This window comes from Amblyomma americanum, chromosome 5 (assembly GCF_052857255.1).
Source record: "Amblyomma americanum isolate KBUSLIRL-KWMA chromosome 5, ASM5285725v1, whole genome shotgun sequence".
NCBI classification, from domain to species: domain Eukaryota; kingdom Metazoa; phylum Arthropoda; class Arachnida; order Ixodida; family Ixodidae; genus Amblyomma; species Amblyomma americanum.
The window spans coordinates 203,558,868-203,578,216 of NC_135501.1; the positions used below are offsets into that span (position 1 = coordinate 203,558,868).

General features: G+C 49.5%; 1 protein-coding gene across 1 annotated transcript in view; it reads right to left on the reverse strand.

Moving 5' to 3' along the window:
• Positions 1-285: 285 nt before the first annotated feature.
• The window catches only part of LOC144133469 (inositol-trisphosphate 3-kinase B-like), a 246,175-nt gene continuing 227,111 nt past the window's right edge, over positions 286-19,349 (reverse strand). Inside the window, exons 3-9 of the mRNA XM_077666582.1 lie at positions 7,332-7,434; positions 7,013-7,159; positions 5,704-5,831; positions 5,185-5,334; positions 4,394-4,495; positions 4,072-4,143; positions 286-3,446 (exon numbers count right to left, since the gene is read on the reverse strand). Coding sequence (XP_077522708.1) covers positions 3,201-3,446; positions 4,072-4,143; positions 4,394-4,495; positions 5,185-5,334; positions 5,704-5,831; positions 7,013-7,159; positions 7,332-7,434 — 948 coding nt within the window. The 3' untranslated portion in view covers positions 286-3,200. The remainder of the gene's footprint in view (positions 3,447-4,071; positions 4,144-4,393; positions 4,496-5,184; positions 5,335-5,703; positions 5,832-7,012; positions 7,160-7,331; positions 7,435-19,349) is intronic.

Genomic DNA, 19,349 nt, shown 5'->3' on the forward strand with positions numbered 1-19,349 from the left:
CCATCGAAATTCGACCGCCACGGCCGGGATCGAACCCGCGTCTTTCGGGCCAGCAGCCGAGCGCCATAACCACTCAGCCACCGCGGCGGCTCGAACACCTAGTGCAGATGTCAGTATGTCAAAGGCACATGTTACGGTGCTCTCGTACCAAGTGAACCACGGTGTATGAAACAAATACCCAGAGAGATGTGTGCAATATGGAAAAGAAAAATGTTGCCGGCACTGTGCTTGGCAAAGGCCACAAGGACCCAGTGCAAGGCAAATGAAAGGAACAGAGCCAGTCAATTACATTCAGTACACATATTTTACTTCATTGCAAGATGAAAACACAGTCAAGTCTTATTGCTCTATGTACACTTCTAGCCACAGTCTTTCGTTAAATAATAGACACATAGAACACTGCTCTTATTTACAAAAGAAGGCGCATGACAAAAATGGTGCACCTGGGAGTGCATAAAGAGAAATTTGGTGGTGTAGTCATCGTATTTTTTTTTGCTCGAGAGGAAAAAAATTGAGAGAAGAGACTGTCTCGTCCATGCATTTCACTCGCAGCTGTTATGGCACAAAAGCAGCAAGTTAAAAAGTACGACAGACATGTGTAAGGCTTCCACATGAAGTGCTTGCTTAGCATGGAACAGCCTATGGTCGACAATACAGGTGGGAAAAGCACACGGTGACGACTTCTGATGCTCCTCCCAGTCTGCTTTACAAGACTCACACATTTGCATTAGCCAAGGAAAGTTATGTACATGTCTGATCACACCTGCAATCAAGTTTTTGCAAAAGCAACTTGCAGGGTGATTGGGGAAAGTGTAGTGGCATAAGGAACACATCATTCAATGCAGCTGTTCATAAACAAAATGGCAATGTGCAAGTCAGTTGATGAATGCTGTAAAAAAAAAATGCGTTTAAGAATGTGAAAAAAAAAAATTAGAACGTTGCTGTGTTTGCTTCCCCACAGATATGTGCATGCCCAAAGATGCACATGATGCATGCTACAAAACTGTGAAACATTCCTTCCGCTGCATCGTGCTCACTCAGCTCAGTACAGGCTGTCAGCCACCCCCTCTGCAGTCTTGTGCAAGGTGTAATAGCTTGACAAGACAATGTGTCGACGAGGCCGGGACATGTATGATGCTTAGCTGTTTTCGTGCTAGTTAATATTTTTTGTATGGTGAAGAAAATAAAAAATGGTGCTCCGCCTTCAACTCAATGCACATGAAAAATCCCTCGCAGGTCCCCCCCTGTCGCTCTGTTGCTCTCATTAGCACCACAACACTGCTTTACAGCAGCCAACCAGGAACAACACAGCCTGTCTCTTGAATTGTACACAGAGATACCTGTATATAAACTGACCTCTTGCCGTTCAAGGAAAACATGGCCAACCCTGTATTAGGCACAGGCCAGCATTTTCCAAGTTTGGCAGCAACACATGCGCTCCTACACGACTTAATGCGTTGGAACCAAATCGCTTAAATGCACTTAGTAACGCACTGATTACAGCAACCCCACCTAGTCTGCTGCACAAATTACTCTCACGGTAACAGGTGCTAACAAAAACCTGAAGCCTTCAAGCAATTTCAGCTAGCCACCATAAAGGCCTTTAAAGCCTGACCCAGCACACTGCAGCTCGGGTAGCGATGACTTAGTGGTTGGACGCACCAAACTGCCAACTTAGTACAACTGAAGCCACTTTTAAGATCATAACTTTGTACTCCCCACACACAGACAAAAAAAAAACAGCACTTTCAACCGTACTTCCATTCCTGCATTTGCATACCAGCAATGCAGAACAAACAACGCCAACAAAATACCGCAGAGACAAGATAGGGTGGAGTGAAGAGCTTGCACAAACGAAATGGTAGGAGCTTTAACATACTTCACGACGTGAACACACACACATGCATTCAGCACTCACTCCACCCAACCTTGCAATGCACAGGTCTGTGTACAGAAATACAATTATTAAAAAAAGTACAACAATAACAACGACAGCACATAGCACCGCCATGAAAAAAAAAAAAAGGCTACACAGTTCTGGAACACTCTCAAACCTCTTATAATGCAATTCTCGGCCACCATTCTCTCGTAGAGAGTGCATTTTAGCACACCCTGACCTGACCTAGCTCCCCCAAGAAAGGACCGCTGCTTGCGTCGACTTTGGCTCAAAGGCACCTCGATTCCTTCCTCGCATTAAGGCCTGCAATTGATGCTAGCCTCTCTCAATACTCCATGCCTGTGCTTCAACTGCAGAGCTTTGAACAGCACAGCGAACACGACAGGAAATGATATGCGCCGCAGTCTAGAAACACGGCACACTACAGAAGCGCTGTGCACTACAGCTTTCACCAGATCGCGTGGGGGGAAGAAGGGGGGGGGGGGGCAACAACTTGAAGGAAAGAAGGACAGCTGTAGCCACAAGTGCTGCTTTGCTGCATTTTGTCACATCATTTCCTGCCACCTTGCAGTGACCACTAATTTTAATCTGCGAGGTGCAATGACTCTTACAAGAATTTGACACATGCCATTCCATGGTGGCTTGCTTCCACCAGGCCTTATACAGCTCTCTTTCATCCAAAGAGAGGGTGTCATTCTTGGCACCTCAACACAGACTTCTTCCCCACAGTGGTGGCTTTCGGGGTCGTTTCGTTTTCGAAGAACACCCTGAGGAAGAGCCCTAGATTCTGCTTTAGAACACATAGCTACGTGAGGCAGCATAGTCCACAAAACTACTGACATGGGCTGCAGGAGGCAGAGGACAATGCCGAACGAAGGTCTTGCACTTGGCACACGGCTTCTTAGCGCAGGTCTTGCAGTCATGCAAGCCGGCTTGGATTTCGCAAGCACTCAGTGAAGGGGGTCTCGTGGAACCCGCCAACTTTAAGTCCCAGTGTTGTAGCTCCATAGTCGGCAGGCACCCAGGTGGCGTTAGTGTTTCATTTCGGTCACAATCTGCAGAGTCTGCTCGGCAGCGTAAAGACTAACGCTGGCAGGCTGGGCTCTCCCAAGAAAATGAGATTGTTTTTCACAAGTGCACTCGTCCACAGTTGCTCACACGCTGTCACGCTTTTCACCCGCTAGTTCAGTACTCAAGCTGACCTCACGAGGTCGTCATCCTCATCGTCTACTTCGAAGCACACGGTCATTGTCACAACAACGTCCAGAACTGCACCGTGACTTGATGAGATGCGGAGAGTAGCCTAGGCAGGTATCTCGGGCGGCAGGCTCTTGGAGTAGCCTCCACAACGATTGTCTAGGAGCTCTTCAAAGATGCCGATGAGGTTTGAAAGGCCAATGAGGTAGCCGTCCTCGTGGTTGCCCACTTCCCAGGGTTGCCGGTGCGTGATGGCCACACCCGGAGGCACGGACACAGTCTTCGCAAAGTCAATGAGCCACACACTGGCCGCCACTTTGTCGTGCACAAACAACAGGGAACTGCCGATGAACTGCAATGAAAACAGATGGCAAAGAGAATTACCCAACAGCTTCATTTTACACATACAGGAATCACTGGACCGCCTAAAACTGTACACACAGAGTCTTGAGCAGGAAACATCGCAGCAGGAAAATCTGTTACACAAGTAACAAGCTGTTCGTGTGAATAACAGCAATATAACAGTCTTCCCTGCCACTATTATGCATTTTGGGAACCTTAGGTTCACTAGCTTTGCTGCAGTTATCACAGAGGCTGGCATTTTAATTAGTCTTTTAGAAACAATATTTTGATTTCAAAAACAGCTAAGTGAAGCACATTTCTGCAGCAAGGTGTGGAGATTAACTAACACTGTCCACTCAACATGGCCCCATAAGAAGACCAAGCAGGTCAAAACAAAACCATCAGGTATGTTTGCTTGGTCTAATGTAAACTGGCTTTAGTGCCAGGTGATTGGAGTGCGTGAGAGAAGCTATGTCACAAAGAAAAGCTTCCTCTTCAGGTTTGACCACGACACAGAAAGAAAGTGGACATACAAGCAAAGATTTAACTACGAAAAACTCGACTGAACAGTTTTGAACACACTGTTGTGATACTTTTTCACACACTAATCGTAATATACCAATCCAGCAACCTACCTCGTGTGTGGCAAAGAACTCCGACTGCTCAAGCGCGTTGTACAAAGACCGTAACCGTTGAAGGTATTTTCCCTGCAAAGAAAGAAAGACAGCACTAAGCACTATTGCAGAAGGAAATTATGTGTTTGCCGAGGAATTTTTTAATCAGAGCTGAGGTGCAAATGAAAGTACTAAATTCAAGACTGACGCGTTATGTGTGTAAGTTATAAACGCATTAATCAAGCAAGAAAAAAAAGCTGCAAATGAAGCAGAAAAAGCTTACAGCTCTGAAAGATCTCGAAAAATGCTAGCTCCCCGCAATAACATGGCCGGACGGACTCACCAGGGCATCATCGAAGCCTTTTGTGAATGTGTCGATGGCATTCAAGACCTGTTCTCTCGATTTAGTTGTCTTGAAGTCCTTTGTTGAGGTTCCATCTGGATTCTGAAAGAATAAACAGATAGACAAATAAATAAACGAAGACAAAACATGCTAAACAACAATAACATGCAATGTGAATGGAGCGTCAATGATATGATACCAATGCAAGAGCACTGAAACATTTAGTGATTACTGAGAGCACCAAGTTTTTTTAGCCACGCTCATGATACATTACACACGCCTGCTGTGGAGCACCAAGATTATTAAGATATTATAGGACACAACACTTCAATGCTGCAAACAAGAAATGAAGGCAAAGCAATGTCACGCTGCATCTGCCTTCACGTGTGTGTGTACTATAAAGGACAAAAGTTTCCAGAACGCATGAGTGGCATCTGAAGCCTGCCCCTCTACTGTTAGACAGTGGCCCAAGACCACAGTTGTCGAGATAAAAAGAGGTGACTATTAACAGGCACGGCACCTATTCATCTAGGCCATAGACCGCTTTTCACATATCCTAGAGACTTTTGTCCCCGACAGTGCATTCTCTGGACAGACTACGGCGCTCGCATGCTATTTTACATTCAATACCATCATAAGGTTAATGAAACCCGACCGCCCAATTCAAAATTCAGCCCCCTGTTCCAAGCCAACTGCCCTCTCTTAAAAGCCACACAACTCTACCCAAATGCCAGGCGTGTACGGCTTGAAGGCTGCAACTGAATGATGTGGTGTGGGAGAAGATCACACACCTTAATGCCCTCGATGCGGAATCCCAGGCTGGCTGTGGAGCTGATGGTCTCCCTCCAGATCATGTAACGGGGCTTGGTCACCGCTTTCAGGTCATGCTCCTCGGGCGTTGGTTCATCGGGATCTACAGCGACCATCTTCTCATACATGTCCTGGAAAAGAATGAGAACATTGTAAGAAATCACTGTGAAGCACGATGTGAAATTGGAAACTAATTTGAGCTTGCTTAATTCAAACAGTCAGTTATTCCAACCGATGTTTTGGTCTCATCAACATCGTCCATTAGAAAAGCTCTCATTAATTTTTAAAATGCATATTTTAACAAATAGTTGGTCTTTTAAATGCCTGAATTATTAGGAGTTGGCTGCATTTCTATCCTGATTATAATGCTATTTCAACCATGAGCCAGCATGAGTTTCCTAGCTTGGTCTCGTCCTTCGCAAATCAACACCCAGCAGCAGAGAATACGAAGAAAGTATGAAGACCAGATGAGGGAGTAAAAAGAAATTTGGGGGTCTCACCTTGCGGAGCTTGGGCTTTTCCCGCGCCTTAGCCAGCTCTTCTTCGAGGTACGTCCGGAGGCCCACTTTGACGTCCATCACGCATGGGCACTGGAATCCAGCGAGCAGGTCCTGCAGCTCCAGGTAGCCTGTGAACAGAAAAGGCCACACACAAAAAGGGCACAGTTAAGTATGATTGCATGAAATGCTCCACTTAACCAGAGGCTCTAAATTTAAATTCAAGCTCCCAGTTTGAAAAGGACTACAGCAAAACATGGAGCAGAGTAACTGCGCCAATAACCTTCTTGTAGCATGCAGTGAAGCTTGGATAATTCTTTTCCCTGACACCTCCGATTTGAATTCAAACCTCCCACCATGCCAATGGTGCAAAAAAAATCAGCCGCGAACATCATATTCCACAGAGGACAGATGCTTGCCCCTGCCCTGTACATTTTCAAAGCTAGTGCTCTTTTAGGATGATAAGCAGGGAGCGCAACTACCAACATGCCCATTACAATGAAACCTTAAGCACGGCCTCAAATGATAATAAACTATTTGCATTTAGATATCCCCTCAGCATCTGGTAATAAGTGATAACTATCCCACATATCTAGCACTGATAAAGTAACTCATCCTCATTAGATAACATGCACACATTATTGCATAGGCAGCTTTTGTGATGTATTCCAGCAAATAGCCTCGGGGAAGCTCCTGCCCCTGCTAAAAGCTAGATGCTACTAAACCCCCCCCCCCCCCCCCCCCCCCCCCCGCCCCCGAAACATTTCTGGCGGCTTTCCATATTTCGCAAGAACAGTATAATGAAAACTTGTTGACTTCTACTGAAACTTTTCATGTAGAAATTCCCGATGACGTATACGCTTTAATTCTAGCTGTATCCATTCGTCACTGCACAGGACATGGATTTGCGGAACATGACTCGAAGCAAAAATTGGAACTTCCAATGTGTCCCTCATAGCTCTTAACAGCCCTGCATGCGTACTGAGACAACGCTGTCCATTCTGTTCCACATCATCCAGTGCTCAAAGCGTACATGAAGCTTCATAGGTAGAACTTGGTCTAACAGCATGCTAAGGAGCTGGAAATTATTCTGCTGAATCAGAAAGCATTTGGCCAGGTACCATTGTGAAAAAAAAAACGTGCTCACAAAATCATGCAATTTATACAGTATGTGCAATCCTTAATTGGAGCCTTGTCCATATGCTATACTTCATGCAACGTCGGAAAAAACAGCCTCATTCAATGGGTCCCAGCTTTCATCAAACGAAACCCATTTGAACACAGCTCCAATAGGATAGACAGCGCTACTCACTGGTGCAGTCTTCCATCTCGACGCGTCCCTTGAACTCGGGCACGTAGTCCCGCAACCAGGGATCCCTCATGAGCTGCTTCAGGCAGGATTCCTCCTTGCCACACAGCTTCTTCAGAATGGTGCCCTGGGCGCCCGACCGGAAGTTTCCTGCAGGCAACACCACAACGCTCCATTACTTTCACTGCTGCTGCGGACAACAAACTGACAAACAAACAATGTTCCTTAATCTGTCACCTTTCGGATGCCATGCAATCAACAGACTAGCAAAGTTAACATGGGTCCATCACACCTGGGGCGCCAACAATGTGCAGGTTCGTACCTTGGTGTCCAGCAAGCTGTATCCATGGGTACTTGTATTTCCTGTAAGTCTGGACGAATGGAGACCAGTGGACTACGTTCCGCACTTTCCGCCATCCTGAAGGCTGCACGAACAAGAAAAAGGAGAGGGACATGGTTTAGTCTCAAAGCAAAGTCAAAACAGCTTCTACACGATGAAAGACAATTTAAGGGCAATGCTCTAGATGAATTATATTGGTAGACACACTACGCACAAAAGGACTGGACAAAAAAATGATTACGCACGAAGCACTAGCTACCTGCAACAGGTCTGCAGCTGAAGTTCTCACTAGAACGCATACCTGTTTATAGCAGTTTAAGAATAAAAATGCACTTCAGCCAACAGTCAGTCATCTTTTTTCACAGTCCCGTCATTCGATGCACTTCTGTTGTGCTCACATTCGTTACCAAGTAGCCCAGCAACATAATTTTTGTTCCAAATGTTTCCCATACCCTGTCCCACTGTTCAGAACTTCTGTGTCATGCCACCGTACCTTGAAAAATCACCTTTGAAGCCAAACTCTGCACTGCTAATGGCGGCAAACTAATCAAGTGCAAACTGCAGCAGTAATATTCGTTCACAGAGTTCTCAACAATCCTTAAAGCTTGAATTTCACCCCCGCACCCTAAATGGCAAGCAATAAACTGCTGCTAAACATGACAGAAAGAAAAGTATGTATAAGGATGCTCTATTTTCATTGCGCACATCAAAAGGACAAAAAATACACCCTGCCTGAAGGCATGACCACAAAATAGGTTTGCTGCTTGCATACTGTCTTCAACAACAGCTGCATATATTTTAAACTAGTGCAAGAAGCGTGCCGACAGCCCGGCAAAACTTATAACACTAAGTTGACAGTGAATGGACACCAAAAGGCCCTATTGCGCCAATATGCTCGATAAAGGCTTATTACTATAAATAAAAAAAATCTCGAAACACAACGGTAAGGCCACTAAATAGAACAAGACCGAGTGAACAAGACTAGAGAAAAAATCCCAGTCTCAACTTGCAGACGGCCATATAAGGCCTCTCTGGACGGAGTGCTCTCGCAGGGTCCGCTCGCCAGAGATGGTGATGAGCAACAAAAACATAAAGCGCGCAGATGATAAACACGTTATCTCAAGTTCCGTATAGACAGTTGTAAACCCGTATCAGCGCGGTTCGCGCGGACGGGGAAACAAGGTGCCGGGCGAAAAACAACTTTTCCTTTTCATCTTCAAAAGAGTGCACGCTTGGCGATACCCGATCGCGGACTCCTGCGAACTTCGCCAGAAGCCGGACAAGATTGGAATGCATTGTGAATCAAAATTTCTCCGAAGCACACGTACCGGTATCGATATTCGATTGAGAGGCTGGCAGTTTACCAGCGAAAACAGCCCCTTGCCAGCATAGCCGAGGCGTCAAGTTCCGGATATTGAACAACTAGAGGACCGCTTCGTTTTCCAAAGAAGATCACGAAGCCCAACTTGTGGGCTGATAAAAAGCGATGATAAGGCGCTGAATGCTATTGAAAGCGAATTTATGCCGGAAGGGCGAAATAGGAGCGAGCCTTGCCTGTTCCGATTCCGCGGCTCACTCGTGAAGCGAACAGCGGCTGCAAGCCCTAGGCCCGAACATACGTGTCGGTCGGCACACTTCCCACTTACGCTAGTGCGACGAACTGCCCGGCCGTTGCAAAGCGTCTGAGCCGTAATGCCGGTCATGGTATCGTCGGTATCGTCCCCTCGAGGATCCAGAGACTCCAGCTTGCGAAGGCGGCGGCGCCGCGCCGGAACACGCATCAGCCCGACAACAATTTCCAGCGAGGTTGCCGCCTCCGCTCACGGCATGAGCCGAGCGCCATTGTTTCGGCAATACGCGTCAATTGCGAACAGAGATGTGCACCAGTGTTCGTTCCAGGCTTTCAAGTCGAGCGAAGAAGCTGTAATACGCAGCTCCCCTTCTGCGCGTTCTCCATTTTCGCGTTTCTCCTTCCTCGGTCTGGCTCGCACGCACCGAATAACAGTCCGACCGGCACAGACACACGCACCAACAAAACCACGAAGTAGCTTATTATAATGAGGAGAGGAGAGTGTGGGATGAAAGAGGGGGGGAGAGGTCACTGCTTCCGGGTAACAAGCCGACAAAGCCAGCTTATCTCCGGCTTCGCGCAGGCAATCCGCACTCTACCGCAGCTGCTGCTGTCGTCTGCGGTGTTCTGCGGCGGATGCGAACATGCAAGAGTGAGCTACTGTGGCGCTGGCCAACCCCCCACCCCCAACCTGACCCCCTTCCCCGCGAAGCGAAGCGTGGTTGCTGCGTGCGTCGCTCCATCAGTACAAACAAGCAACTATAAATAGATCCATGATACGCGACCGTGAGGCATGAAGCGCACGAATCGGCATGCTACAGCGCGCCATCTGATGGTCCAACGGTGTGGCGCTAAATTTGAATGCAGAATGAGTAGGGCTTGCTTACTGGTTAACAATGCCAGCGATTGTGAAAGACTACTACGGTTTTTCTGCGACATGTACTCTGAAGATTGAAGATGTAACTTGCTGCGAGCAAAATAAAGGAAAAGATCTGCTCGAGCGGTTTGGTAAAAACAAAAGTTTTTACTCAGAGAAAGTTTCGTCCCCATCCAAATGCAACGCGACTCCTACTATGGTGCGTTAACGCTGCGTTCAAAGACAGCCCATAAAACGGTTAGAACGCGGCAAAAAGAAACAAGACCCGTCAAAATGTCTGCATTGCAATGCGCCCTTCAGCCCGACGTCGAACGGCATCACGAATGGCGATGTCTAAGCACAAGTTGAATGCCGACAAAATATAACCACACAACACGGCAACCGACGAATACGATATATGAAAGTATAACCGGATTCTGCCACGGTTATTCGCGAGCGACGACTGACAACAACGAAGAATAAGCAGCTGGCGACCGCAAATGATCTAGCCACCCTAACGACCAAAAAGAATCGCAGACGCTTGTTAATTTCTTTTTATTCGAGATGTTTGCCATTAGGCATAATGCGAAAAAAATTCAGAAAACGTTCAAAGCTTAGCACACACAAATCCAGCACCAAAGTCGTACTGCTTTGGAGAAAACGAAAACAGCACCGTGCGCTTTCGTATTCAAGGAACGCAAATTACCCAACAGCGTTTTCCCGTCTTATCGATTTTTTTTTTCAGCTAAACGCGGCTGCGCGTACGGTTAAAAAAATAGTAAAAAGTTAGCGTCAGCGTTACCTGCGACACGTCGGCCTCCTCCGCCGCGCCGAGGCGCTCGAGGACAACGAAAGGCAGCTTGATCAGCATCCAGAGGTTGGCGAGCGACGCGTACAGCAGGTCCTTAACCATCGACCACAAACGACGCGCGCTCATGGCTACGCCACGTCGCGAGCACTTGCAGAACTGAAGCACGCATGTCGCGATCACAGCAAGAAGGGAGACCAACGTCCGCAGTCCATATGGAGCCTTCAGCCTCACACCACCCTCGCGCCAGCCTCTCAGATGGCGCCTGTTGAAAGATCGGTCGAACTCAGTGTGACTCGTCTATTGTTCCTGGATCCAGCCAGCAGCACAATGCGAGAAGAACCTGACTCCGAAACGAAATATCACGCGAATCTCGCGTCGGGTGGTATGCATTGTAGTAAAGTGAGCCACCGGTCGTAGTCGCGGCGTCGGCAGCCGAGAGATCGCTGCAGCCTGGGATTGCTCATCTGTCACCCGGTCTGACACGCGATGCGGGGCGCCGGAATTCGCGCGCGGAGAGTGACGAGTCGAAGAAGTTCAAGCTGCCTGTATGCGCAGTTGAGACGCGGAAATGCCAATAACCGAACCAAGGTTTTTAAAATCCAACTCGGTGGACGCCCAGAACAACCGCAGCTCTATAGACGCGAAGGTGCTTTCGAAGCACTGCCGGATCAGCTGGGCCCGGAAGTCGCTGAACGCGTATCTTTACCGTGGGCGCAGTTTAAGAATAGTTTCGGAACACTGTTCTAAAAGCTCAGTTGTTACCGCTGCGATGCTCCTGCAATCCGGATTATAAACCGTTCAAGTTCCGTTTTATATACAACGTCACATCGGGAACGGTCTGACACAAGTGCGGAACCTGCCGCCTGAGCTATTCCGACGGCTACAAAGACGGACTTCGCGCCTGCCGCTAAAGTACAGGAAAAGCCTTATAGAGCTTGGGACATGCCGTAGCGACTATACTACCCGGATGGCCTGTCGTCGACAGACTCAACGCCGCACACAGGTGACGCTGTGGAGCCCGCCTTGCTCGTAAACAAGCGAGTCGCCGCTGTGTTAATCAGCAGACCGCGCCGTGTACATGCGGTTCTAATAAGGCCAGGAACAAGGCGCCAGAGACGTTCTTATCTCGAGTAGCGGCAAAACGGCAAGGTCACGGCCAGACGTGACGTCAAAGCACCGCGGGTTACTCTCAGCGAGGGGTCAATTTCTCGCAACCGCGCGAGGCTATAGGTGGCGAGACCTTTGGCGCGGCTAATGTCACGGGCCTTGCGCATTCTCAAGCTCGCGGTGCGCATATCGCGCCGGGTCACGCCTCACGGGGCCGCAGACAAGCTGCGCGGTTTGTGTTACATATAAACCAGACACGCGAGAGGAGGTGCAGCTCTGACTTGCAGAGAAAGAGGCTGATACCTTTTGACGTCACAGGTCACCAGGGTGCCGGAAGGCTCGCGAGTGCCCTTGGAAGGGGGCAATCGCCGTTGTTTACAAGGAAGTTCTCCCGACGGTGGTCATCCGGTCTGGGCTATGCCACGCGCTAAGTGACGAACACGCGACCGTCGGCGAGACCCCACGAGACCAAGCGCGCCGCCTCGTTCGTTAGGCCTAACTGCGTTGACGATACGCACGCACAGCCGGCATCATTAGCCGAGATAGCGTACGCTAATGCAGTGGATAGCTACTTGCAGCATCACTAGAAGGCGTTATCACTGCATCCTTGGCAATGACGTCTCCCTTTTATGCCAGCTGCTCTGCATTTGTGACGTTTTTCGCTCGTGCTAAGCCCGGCGCGTGATGACAAGGCTAAAGGAAAGCGCGTATAGGCTATAGTGCTCCCGAGTCTCCAGCTGTCTTCAGTCGGTGCAGAGCGCTCGTAAAAGAATGACTCGCAGCATTCAGCGGCTCCTTTAACCTCTATAGAGCAATCTAAAAACATACAGTCGTATACAACTCAAGAATGCAGCGGCGAATGCCCCTGAAAGGAGGCTCTCCTGCCAACGGCGTCGACCTGTTGGTTGTCATGACGTTGCGGCTAATCCCGTTTCACGGATGCACCTGCCGCTCACCTGCAATGTCACGCTATAGAATTAGCCGCGACGTCATGACAACCAACGGGTCGACACCATCGTCTGGAGAGCCTCCTTTTAGGAGTATTTGCCCCTGCGTTCTTGCGTTGTATCAGGGCCCCGACTCTCTCTTTTCTGGTACGAAAGCGACTCAAAGATGGACGTCAGCGTTGTGACCGGGACCCACGAGCACGGGGAATTCACCCCGGCGATAAAACCGAAACGGAAGGACGAATAATGAAAGCCGAAGGCAAGGGAGGACGCTCGTTAAAAAAGCCGCCGGCAGCAGCTGCCGAGTGGCAAACTTCACTGCACGGGTCGCTTGACAAGAGCTTCGTCTCACAAGTTGTGTGCAACGCTAACAAAAACGAGACTCGCCGCAATGCCGTTTCTCGGAGGTCTAGAACCACCTCCAACCGCACGCAGTCACTGAACTCTAGCCCGTAAAGCCCGAGCCCATCGCAAGGGCAGCTTCCAGAGTTTAGAATATACAGATACCACCCAAAAATGAAAAAAAAAAAACATAACAGCGTTTTAGCTTAAGTAAAGTGGAAAACCTTAACGGATGTATTCAACGCTTGGATATATATATATATATATATATATATATATATATATATATATATATATATATATATATATATATATATATATATATATATTGTGTGTGTGTGTGTGTGTGTGTGTGTGTGTGTGTGTGTGTGTGTGTGTGTGTGTGTGTGTGTGTGTGTGTGTGTGTACACATTGCAGCGACTATACCGTATACGGTAGCATATGCAAGCCTGCAAACCTCTCGAGTATAAACAAAGTGCTCTAGCGGTTACCAAATCGACGAGACTACAATGCCCTGCGGCGTCATCTACCGGCGGCGCCGCGCAACGCAATGACACTGTTGTCACGAACAATCAAGAGCAGTTCAGTCGACTCCCACAGATGGCGCGACACAGAGCCGGCAATTTCCGTGGACCATATCACTTTCCGGGTTAGAAGCAAATAGCCAACAGGAAGTCTGGCCACCACCACAATTAAAGAGCACCGACTTTCGCTTTCGTAACACTGGCTCGGCGACAGCCTTCTTCCGGACCACACGCTGCACGGAATTAAGTGCGACGGGTACGTGCATAAAGAGAGAGCGCCGCTTAGGTACACACGCCAGCGTGCGTGCTCGGCTGACGAGGAAGGGGGAAAGAAAAAAAAGACCAAAGACGGCAATCGCTGCGAGGCACGCAAACAAAAGGTTTCCGCGGCCAAGGCCGACCCGTCCGTCGACAAAGAGGGGGCCGCGTGTTTGCCTCCGTCCTCTTTTTGCGAGGCCTCCGCCGCCGCTTGGCACGCGTCCCCGGTTCGCGCATGTTTAGTACGCGGTGGGGGAGAAGAGAAAGGGGGACAGTCACGTGGCACGGAATTCGTGTATATCACCTCCGCCACCGTCGACCGACCTGACGGGCAGTGGTTTTCAACGGGCGCGGAGAAGCGAATTCCCGTGTCAGCCATCCAGGTAGAGGAACAGCGCTAGCCAACCCCATAGGTCTGGAAGGTGACTGCTCAGCTATGTGTGCTGCAGAATGAACACTGAAATAATACAGAATATAACGCGAGCCATGGAAAGAAAATTGATAGGTGTAACGTTAAGAGACCGGAAGCGGGTAGAGTGGGTGACGGAACAAACGCGGGTTAATGACATCCTTGTCGAAATCAAGAGGAAGAAATGGGCTTGGCCAGGGCATGTAATGCGAAGGCAAGATAACCGCTGGTCCTTAAGGGTAACGGAGTGGATTCCAAGAGAAGGCAAGCGTAGCAGGGGGTGGCAGATAGTTAGGTGGGCGGATGAGATTAAGATGTTTGCAGACATAGGGTGGGCGCAGCTGGCAAAGGACAGGGTTAATTGGAGAGACATGGGAGAGGCCTTTGCCCTGCAGTGGGTGTAGTCCGGCTGCTGCTGATGATGATTCTAGCATAGAATACATGGCTTGCATCGACATCACAGCGGCTGTCATGTCGGTGCGCCAGGGCCAGGTGAATGTCGGCACGCTTATATGATCCGGTTAGCGTCAGCCTGCTACGATGTTCCCTGTGTAAGCCATGCATGGTCCAACATTATGGCGCCAATGATGCCACATGCAAAGGCATATCTATTCTTGAATAAAGCGCTATAGTATAGAATAAAATTCTAGAAAGTAATTCTTTCAACGAGTTCGAAACAGGAAGTGCGTCACTGCCACACATCCCTTCCCCAAACCAGAAGCCGCGTCGGAAGGCACGAGTTCTCAATGAGAGCGCCAGTACTGGAAAATGCGCCCAGCACGACGTCCTCAGAAGAAGAAAGGGAACAACCTCTCGCGGAAGCGGGAGGCGTGCCGGTAGTAGTAACGCAAATTAACATAACGTAACGCGGCGTATGCAGATGTACGGAAATATGTATATTAGGGTATGTAGATCAACTGATAAACTGAGCTAATCTGCATACCCTACTTCCCTACCGCAGCTATTATTAAACGCGGTCACTCATTTGTGTCCACTATGACGCATCTAGCTGCTTAAAGGACAGTGAGCGTCAAAAGTTCTTGGGCCACTGACTGCAAACCCCGTGTGGCTCGAAGACTTGCGACAAAGGCTGCACAGTCGAGTGTGGCTAAAGACGTAAACATGGTTTTTTCTCTCTCTCCCCCCCCCCCCCCCCCCCCCCCTCTTTGTCGGCTAGTGACTTTCGCAGCGTCCTTTTGCACTGCGCACTATCCACGCTTGACGCTCTTCGCGCCAAGGCAGCCCGGTTTTGCAACGCTCGGCGCCAAAGACTTTCCTTCTTCGGCCGTCCTGTGTTTGGAATGAGCACTTCGCGCGCTGGATGAGAAACAGGAGAAGAAGAATTAAAGGCCGGAGAAATAATGAACGAATTAATGAACCAAGATGGAGAGAGAGGGGGGGGGGGGAAGAGAAGAAAAGAAGCCGCGGAGGTTGGGGATGAATTGCGCACGTAGACATACAGCAGCGAGGTCAAGGAAGGACGCGGAGCAGTGGTTTGCCTGCACGGGACAAGCCTGTATTTTATTATATACGGGGGCCTAAACAGCGCGCGATGTTTGTCGTTAAAAACACGTGGCTGGTATGCGCGGGGGCTGCATCTGCATTGGCGGTGCCTAGGGACAGCAAAGCCACGGATTCACCCGTGCATGCCTTTTATGCCTATATCGATGCAAGATCTGACCGCAGCATAAAAAAAAGAAATTCAAGGGCTTCTGTAATTCAGCACATAGGTATAAACAGCTAGAGGAAGAAAAAAAAACAGCTGGTTCGTGTTATCGCGAGGCTTCATAAATTTATCGTTCTTATCACAGTCCTGTTCGTGTCCTCCTGCGAGGATTTGTTCTCGAGGCTGTGTAGCCGGGGAAGAAGTGAAAAAGAAAGGTGTTATTCTCTCTGAGGCGACCGAATCGCCTGCGGTAATCCAATAGTGGATTATACACCGCAGTGAAAAAGCTCACCGCGCAAGGCGAACTACAGAAACATTTCACTACATTCTAATCATGTCCCACGCCAGGGGAATTCTTCGCTGCATCCCATTTCCTAGACGGGAACCTTTCGGAATGGCTCGAAGGCAGAGTCCAAGCCCGTTTAGGGAAACCAGCGAAAAATTTAGCCGCCCAAGAAGCAGTTCACCCTTACAAAAATGGTCTATAGACAGTCTATAGACTTCTTATAGGCTGTATTGCCCTCCTATAGATAATTCTTTTTGTCTACTCATAGTCTATAGACTGTATATAGACAAAGGTCTACTAAAAGTGTATGGCCATAAATATATAGATTGTCTATAAACTTTCTATAGAATTTGTATTGCCTATAGACTGTTCTCTAGGGTCTGTCTATAGCGGGTCTATAGACTTCATAGACAGAAATCAATAGACAGTCTATAGACTGTCTCAAGAAATTTTTGTAAGGGCAGGGACGAAACGTTACGCGGACAAGCTTTCAAAGCAGCGATTGCGCGTCGTGGAGAATTTTCCGCGTTCTTATCGGATACTACAGAGGCGCCCCCTGCCTGCATCTCTACCAGTGGCAGGCAGTTAAAGCAGCTCTTCGTTCAGGACTCTCTGTAATCACGGGAGCCAGAACACGAAGCGCAACGGGAAGATAGACACGAAGGTGGTACCTTTGCACCATGGTGCTCTCATGCCCTCTCTTCTTCTCGACCATTGTCCCAGCTCGGCAGGCTCAAAGGACTATCATACCACTTCGGTTCCGTACGGACTAGGTTCTCGCGTATAATATGCAGCAAGTAGGGTAACTTGCATCAAAATTCCAAGCATACATATGCCCCATTGCGCTTGAAGGTTTCCAGTCCCCCCCATTGACGTAGAAACCAAGAAAGCGGCATGACCTTACGCAGCCCACATCCTCAATCGGGTCACAGAGAGTATGCAAGAATCGATGTGAAGCGGGAGGAGCTATGTTCCTGGAATTATGCCCTAACTTGCGGGAAGACGACCGGATGGCAAAGCCGCGGGTTGCGTCAACGACTCATTCCTTTTACAAAAGGGACACTCAGTCCTAAACGCGAAGAGCAACAACAACCGAAGACATACATGTGTCGCATGTCACTGATCTTTCAACACAAAAAAAAAACATTATTTTTTTTATTTTTTCCCCTCCCAGCCAGTGAAGACGCCTGTATCATGCATACACACTCACAGGAGCAGACAGGGACTTGGCAGATGGACGCCACTCCGCAAAGCGGTCTAAGCAACGCACCCATCAGGATAAACACAAAACTCCTTATAACAACGTACCCTTTGCGTTTAGTTTCCTTTTTTTTTCTCGAAAAAAGGCTTACGGAGGACGTGCTCTAGTACACATTTTCAAGCACCCCCGAGCTCTTGCATGTAAATAACCTTTTTCTTCTTTTCGCGCCCACATTACTATCGGCGCCTCGGGGCAGACAGACAGACCCGGAGCAAGGTTACTGAGTGCGTACGCACACAAGCGCCTATCTATGGCGAGCACGCACTTGGCGGCCCACCGTCCTTGGAATGCAGAAGAAAGGAAAGGCAAGCCCTCTTTATCGGGAACGCCAAACGAACGACTACGGATGGGGCTGGCGGCGGCCGGGCCATTAGGCAGCGCGAAGCCCAAGCCGTTAAGTGGGACGGCCTAGTCGAAGGCATGCAAGGACGACGCCGCGAAAAGGGTGCAGCATGGAAGAGGAAGCAAACTAAACCTCGGCGAAAGTCGTTACGCGAGCCTCTGTGTGAGTGGAGTGTTCACAATTACGCAACAATTAACCAGATGGACATGCGCGATTTAAGACGGAACACATTTCTTTGCGCAACACCCGACGGCCAGCCGATGTCGCGCGTTATGCGTTTCTGACGAAAAACACGTTACAAGCTTTACTCATTCGCTATGTGAAGACCGCTATACCGTCTCTACCTAAACGGGCGATGACTAATAATCTACCTCTATGTACGTATCATCTGGAAGCGCGCGCAAGCAGCGGGAGAGAACCAGTCACTCGTGCCTTGAAATGCCTGCGGTGTTTCAAACTGCCAGCCCCCATCGCCTATATAGCGCAGTTTTACTGATCACAATACGATGCACCGAGGAAGTCGACAGAAAAGAACTCAAGACAATCCGACCCGCCATTATTTCGCTTCCAACTCGCCCGCTTCACTAAAACGCAATAGAACACATTGTCGACCCGGAACAAAGGGACGTAGAAGCCAGTGCGCAATGGCGGCTTCGCACCCGACGTTGCCGTACAGAATGAGTAGTAATGCTCAGCCGGTCGACTCACCAGCGATCGGAGAGGACTGGTCAGCACGGGTACCAGGGGGCGGGCGGAGGACACCTTTTGCGGTTGATTCTGCTGACTCAGTCCCCCAATGTTCAGCAGGAGCGAACAGTTGCACAGGTCCCCCAGCGACGGCACCGCACTCATCGTTGTGCTACTCTTCTTATTATTATTATTACTACTATTATTATTAGAATCGTCGTCTTCACCGCCGCCGTCCCGGCAGAACTCGGCGATCTTTCGAGCGTACAGCACAGCGGCGGTTCCAGCGGCCGGAGCGACGGTCGGGCTGGAGAACTCCCGGCACATGTTGCGATGGGGCGGACGACGAAGAACTGTCTTCACGAGTAGCGCAGAAACCACCGCGGATGTCCTTTTATCGTCCAGAACGGGTCCAGCAAAGGACGCACTGCGGGCAGGAACGGAAGACGTCCTCAAGACGACCGAGAGAGATCCAGAGACGAACAACCGCTACCACCGCGGCACCGTTTGTCGCGAAGACGACGAGGAGGGAAGTTCCCGGGCTTGCGGAGTAGCACGAGAGGCGGCGACCATCGCGGAAAAGACACTCGGCTCTCCGGCGAGCGGCTTTTTCTCGTTTCTGCCTCTTCCCAGAGGTCGTCCCGCTGGTGGTTGGTGGGGCCCCTTTCCTCCTCTCCCCGTCTCTGCCCTCCCTCAACGCACGCTGATAGCGCCCTTGCCCCGAGAGGAGACGCGGAGTCAAGTGGTTCGTGGTGCCGGTGGCCGTGGTTCTCACGGAACCTGGCGCCACACAAGGGACAGTGTGCGTGCAGTGAGTCACGTCGTCCCAGAACTGAATCACGCCACGCTGTGGTAATGCAAAGGGAGCGGGAAGAAGAGGGGGGGAGAGCGGAGCGGCAGCACCAGCCGCCGAGTTAAAGACGCATGTAAGCG